This window comes from Micropterus salmoides, unplaced genomic scaffold (genome assembly GCF_014851395.1).
Source record: "Micropterus salmoides isolate LMB-PRFRI ecotype aquatic unplaced genomic scaffold, ASM1485139v1 Ms_hic_scaffold_22, whole genome shotgun sequence".
In the NCBI taxonomy this organism is placed as follows: domain Eukaryota; kingdom Metazoa; phylum Chordata; class Actinopteri; order Centrarchiformes; family Centrarchidae; genus Micropterus; species Micropterus salmoides.
In genome coordinates, this window is record NW_024041373.1 from 12287228 (window position 1) to 12292569 (window position 5342).

The 5342-nt window shown below is 41.2% G+C and overlaps 1 protein-coding gene across 1 annotated transcript; it reads right to left on the bottom strand.

Moving 5' to 3' along the window:
- Nucleotides 1–900: 900 nt before the first annotated feature.
- Nucleotides 901–4090, bottom strand: gpr75 (G protein-coupled receptor 75). Its single transcript, XM_038737615.1, has 2 exons — nucleotides 3567–4090; nucleotides 901–3221 (listed from the first exon to the last, which is right to left on the bottom strand). The coding sequence occupies exon 2, from the start codon at nucleotides 3103–3105 to the stop codon at nucleotides 1462–1464; it is 1644 nt and encodes a 547-aa protein (XP_038593543.1). The 5' UTR covers nucleotides 3106–3221; nucleotides 3567–4090; the 3' UTR covers nucleotides 901–1461.
- Between the last annotated feature and the right edge of the window lie 1252 nt (nucleotides 4091–5342).

A 5342-nucleotide genomic window follows, 5' to 3' on the forward strand; every position in this document is an offset into this window, starting at 1 on the left:
ATCTTTTTTTCCAACAAATATGCATGAGTAAAATTAAGTAAAATCTTTTTTCAGTCTCTTTTTTTATATTTATATTATATTTGCCCAGCCCTGTGTTGATTTTTATATACAGTGTATGGTTGATCCTCTTTTGATGGACAGACTGTAGTAAATTGTCATGGTTCATATAGGGCCACCAGAGGGTGCTGATGGTGTGTGGGTTGTATAATCTAATCTCCAAAAGGGGAAAAAAATGAATTTGGAAAAGAATGATCACAATTTAAGGTCAGACGTACACTGAGGTGTAGCAACTGCTGTAACTTTGCTGTATAATGTAAGGAATACATTGGAAGTCTAAGCATGTGGATGTATTCTGAAATGCTCTCTAAAGCAGAATTTCAGTTCAAACTCTTTTACATGAATATGTGAAAATAATATAGCAGTAGTTGTGAGACACAAAACGCCAATTGAAACTGTTATGTTGCTCTGAGTTCCTTTTATAGGGCTACGATGACACAAGTATGTAGTTTTCTCATTCTTAACATCAGCAAAATGACCCTTCACACATGAGGCCTGAGATACTGGCATCATTTCATTAGCCAATGACATTGCTGCCAATTAATGTTAAAAAGAGGGCTGCAACTATTATTTTTATTATCAATTAATCTGCCATTATTGACTTTGTTATAATTTTTTTGTCTTAAAAGTTGAAAAGTGGCCATTATACTTTGCGAGAGCCAAGGTGACGCCTTCAAATATCTTGTTTTGGCTGATCAACAATAAAACCCACCCACAGTATATGACAACATTTTAAAAGCTGGAACAAGCAAAGGTCAATAACCAAAATAGTTGCAGATGAATTTTATCGCTTAACTAATTAGTCAATCGTATCATAAAAAAAAAAAGTGAAAGCACAGATTCACTGCACTTGCCGAACATTTATTGTGTTGAAAAGTGTACAAGGTTCACAAATACATTTTTCTGAAGAAGCAAAAGTCCATCAAAGTGCAACCACATGCCATCGACAGCCATGTGTGGGCCTGTGCAGGGTTTCACAGCAGCCCGACACTACAGCAGCTGATGTCAGTGCACAGCAACTTCAGACAGACAGGAGGCAGCAGTGAAGCCAGCAACTGCAGTCTTCGGCTGCAATGAAATCCTACAGAGTCTCGGTTATAATGGCACATGCGTGTGCAACATAGTGTGGAAATGCAGTATCTTTTCGAAGAAAAATTCAATAACAGTAAATATCTTTTTGGAACAGACACCGTCATTACAAATCTATTGCTTGTTTTTAGTATAGTTCTGGTTTAATTTCCCCATCCAATAAAACGTAACATGTATCATCACTGAAGAAGAGAACAAAAGGTTAATACAGATCCCAAATATATAAAACAATACATTCATGTTCCTCTTTTGATTCACGTTTGATTTGAAGCCATGGCGAGATTGTCCGAACCTTTCTGTTCAGCAGCTCTTTGATTAGACTGAGGGAATGGGAATCTGGTGCACTGATGTGCTTTCAAAGTCTTGCAGTGCGTCTTGGTGAGTGTGGTAGTGCATGGCTACATAAGACTTGGCAAAGGCAAATGTCTGAGAGCTGACGGGCTGCAAGCTGGTGGGCGAGCTGGGCCCTGCAGAGGGGCTGCTGTTGTATATACTGTAGTAGGGCTCGATGCGGGTGTTGATAGGTGTAGAGGTACTTGGGGGGCGAGGTTTGCGCACACCTGTGGCCTTTGGACTACCAGCACAATCCCTGGAGTGACTGGGCCCACAAGCCTGGTCCACCAGCCTCCTCTGTGGCTTGGGTGACAGTACATAGGCTGAGTTGGTCTCGTGATGGGAGGATTTATTGCGATTGACTTCCAGGCTGCCCTTTCCCATCGCATGCAGGCGGGTCTTTTGCTTGCAACAGAGAAAGCCCAGTGCCGCCCACTGAATACAGCACAGCACACGGCGGCGGAGGCCTGCACTGTTGCGTGAGTACACAAAGGGGTTGATGCCCGACTTGAGAAAAATGAGCACAAAGCCGCACAGTTCAAACTGGTAATGTGCAAAGCTACTTTCTGGTGACAAAACATCTTGTGCCAGTGAAACTCCCATCGGCAAGCAGCAAAGCAGCACAGAGAACACTATAACCACACATGTGACAACCGCCTTAGAGTCTTTGGCTGTGGCCAAGTTGACTGTAGACACCAGCTGACAGCAGGTGGCTCCTTGGGCGGCTCCTGGAACCAAAGGCTGGCCGGTCTTGTTGGCATATGAGTGTGTCTGAACATTCTGCAGTTTGTTGTAAGTCTGGTTACGGTACAGAGAGGGGCCTTGCACAGCACACTGCATGCTCTCAAAGCCTGCTGCAATGAGAGGTGGTGGGGGCGGAGGACACGTGGCATCTACAGAGATGATGGGACATTTCCTGACTTGTGCATTCTTTCTCAGTGTCTGAGCAATCATCAGATACGACACGGACACCACAGCTACACAAAAGGCAAAGTCTGCCAGGTAGACGTACAACACAACCCTGGCCTGTCCACCTCCAAGGCCAAAGTGGGGCAAGCAGGGTCCATCTCTACGTGGGTAGGCTCGCATGGTTAGGAGGGCAGCCATGGTGAAGCTGGATGTCCACAGCAGGGCGGTGAGAGCCAGCGTGCAGGGGAAGTAAGCGGTGCGGTTGGGCTGCTGCCCCAAAACCATGCGCAGTCTGTGCAAAGCGATGACAGCTACCGTCTCCAGGGACATGATGATGAAGCCCGAGCTGGTCAAGTGGAAGGCAAAGCAGAAACTCTTTGACACGCCACCCCCTCCACCCGCATCCAGGAAGAGCACCAGTGCAAACATGGGAGCAGTCACACAGCAAATGAACAAGTCACAGAAGGATAGGTTGAGGATCATGAAGTCAAAGTTGGTGCGGAACTTGCGAAACACAGGGTCGAAAAAAGAGAGGAACACCACAAGATTGCCATAAGAGCCCAGGAAGAAGATGAAGATGAGGAGGAGAGAGCAAAAGGTCATGGTAGCAGTATGGATTACGGCCCAGCCTGAAGGGGTCTTTGTGCCCAGGGTGCCATTGAAGTTCTGCTGTCTTGGCACATCCACCAGGTCGGATGGTGTAACAGTGGTGTTCATTGTATTATTAACAATTTATAAGTATCCCAAAGTCATGGATTTCAAAATTATTCCTCTATGTAGGAGTGCATGATGATCCCAGCTGCATCCATCATTGCTGCCACCTTGGTAGAGTGCTACAAAGGATATAGTCATATATTAGCAATTATATTGTTTTGATGAAAGGAAGCAGTGCCTATTTATTTTACCACTGAGTGTAAATATGTACATATTTAATAAGAAGCTGTGATGCACTACATGTTAGACACAATCTACAGTAGGCTATAGCTATGCACCACCGCATTTGGCCAATTATACCTTACCCTACCTCTCCCCCAAACACACACACACACACACACACACACACAGTCTGCAAAAAATCTGGAAACATGTGTACATCAATGTTTTCCTAATGTGTCTATATATATTTCAAGCCGTCAAATGGCTTGGGCTATCTGTACTGTGAGAAAATATTTACCTACCATATGCAATCGATCGTGCGTCCATCATCATTATAATTTGATACAGCCCGTCTTCATTTTAAAGCAATATAATGAGAACGCACCGCAGCTTGGGGAAAAAAAACCCTTTTCAACAGCAAATCTTCAAAAGCAGAGCAGCCCATTGACATACATTAACATAAAATACGTTCCCTTAACATGTTTGTATTCATTTTAATGCGCATACCGGCGCAAATGAATGATAGCATATTCGTTTTCTTGGCAATGTATCCATTCTTATACAGAAACGACGGCCACTGGACGTGCACTGAAAAATGAGTATGAAGTCACTGCCTACGTATCTGGGCATGAGCATAATCACTGCATTCAGGTGGTCCATCTGTGAAAACTCACCTCACTTCTTACTACTTATGATTTTAAAAAGTGAGAAAGGCCGTGTTTTACTGTGTTTTACTACACAGTCAAAAGATTTAAGACCGTTAGATATATGCCGCAGCAAACGTTTTTTTTTTATCACCATGGCAACATACTGTGGTTTTTACGGAAAATGGTGGCCCCATAGGCAACTTCAGTTTACACTTATTTCATAACGTCTGAGAGGCGTTGTTCGGTATGAAAAACTCGCAAAATAAGCCAAATTTAAAAATAATTTTAATTAATTTCCTTCCTGATTTTCTCTGTCGTCCTTGGTAGCAGTAGCTCAACAACGTGGTTGCTAGGCGACACGCAGAGTGATGAATATTTAAAGCAGGGACAGTAATCAGCTAGCTCTCAGCAAGTTTATAGTCCTATGGGCTGATTTAGTGAAATAAATTATTTTACCCCGTTTTGGGTTAATATTTCGCAGTTATGTTTTTCAGATCATTTGAGGACAGAGCCAGTTGATTGACAGCAGCAGTTGTAACAGTGGCGGTTACTCTTGTTATCCAAATATTCATTGCTTGATGACCTCATCAATCCAAGATGGCCGATTGTGATGGCAATGTGCTTATTCAATCGAGGTAAAAAAAAAATGTTAAAAAAAAAAGGTATGCAGGCCTACAGTAAAGTATGATTAACATGTTTATGTTTTATGAACTAACATTTAGAGTAAAATGTAGTTTTTATACACCAAAAACCAACTGTCCACTTATGTGGACGTCATGCAACAGTGGAGTCTGATTTCTGTAACCTGCTTCTACATGTATTACACAATTTCAAAGATGAACAAATATATGGACATAAATAATAATGCAAAAGTATGTACACGACAGCAATAAATGACAACTTTTGACTGCTTCGCGGCCTTTCACATGAAATAAGAATAGGCTAAGTGTTGTACTCACTGTAAAGAAATCCTTTTGAACTAGCTAGTAATCTAACATTTTCAAGGTTATTAAAAATATGCTACTGGGTTTCCGCATATATAACTACAGCTATAAACACCACTGTAAGTGTTTTTCCACTATTTGTTCCTAAAATGTTTTATTGTTAATATTTAAATTATTGAGCTTAAATACATAGCATAACATGTCATAAAGAACATAATATTCCATATTGTCAGGTGTGGAAAAAACAGAATTTTGTAAAAAATGTGGATAGATTTGTATTTTAGCATAATTTATGGTAATAAAAATAATCTTAAAAAATCTGTATGTTTTTAATAATTCATGCATGATAGGGTTAAGTTAAAAAAGTGCATATAATCTTTGAGTTTTTGTTGATCGTCATCACTTTCAAAAACACCCCCTTGAGGAAAACAACACATAATATTTAAAATATTGTGAGACAACTTCAATTAGAAGAAAATGACCAAAA

Bases quoted from the DNA above. Each gene is read 5' to 3' on its own strand.
- gpr75 (XM_038737615.1), bottom strand. From the start codon at position 3,105: ATGAACACCACTGTTACACCATCCGACCTGGTGGATGTGCCAAGACAG.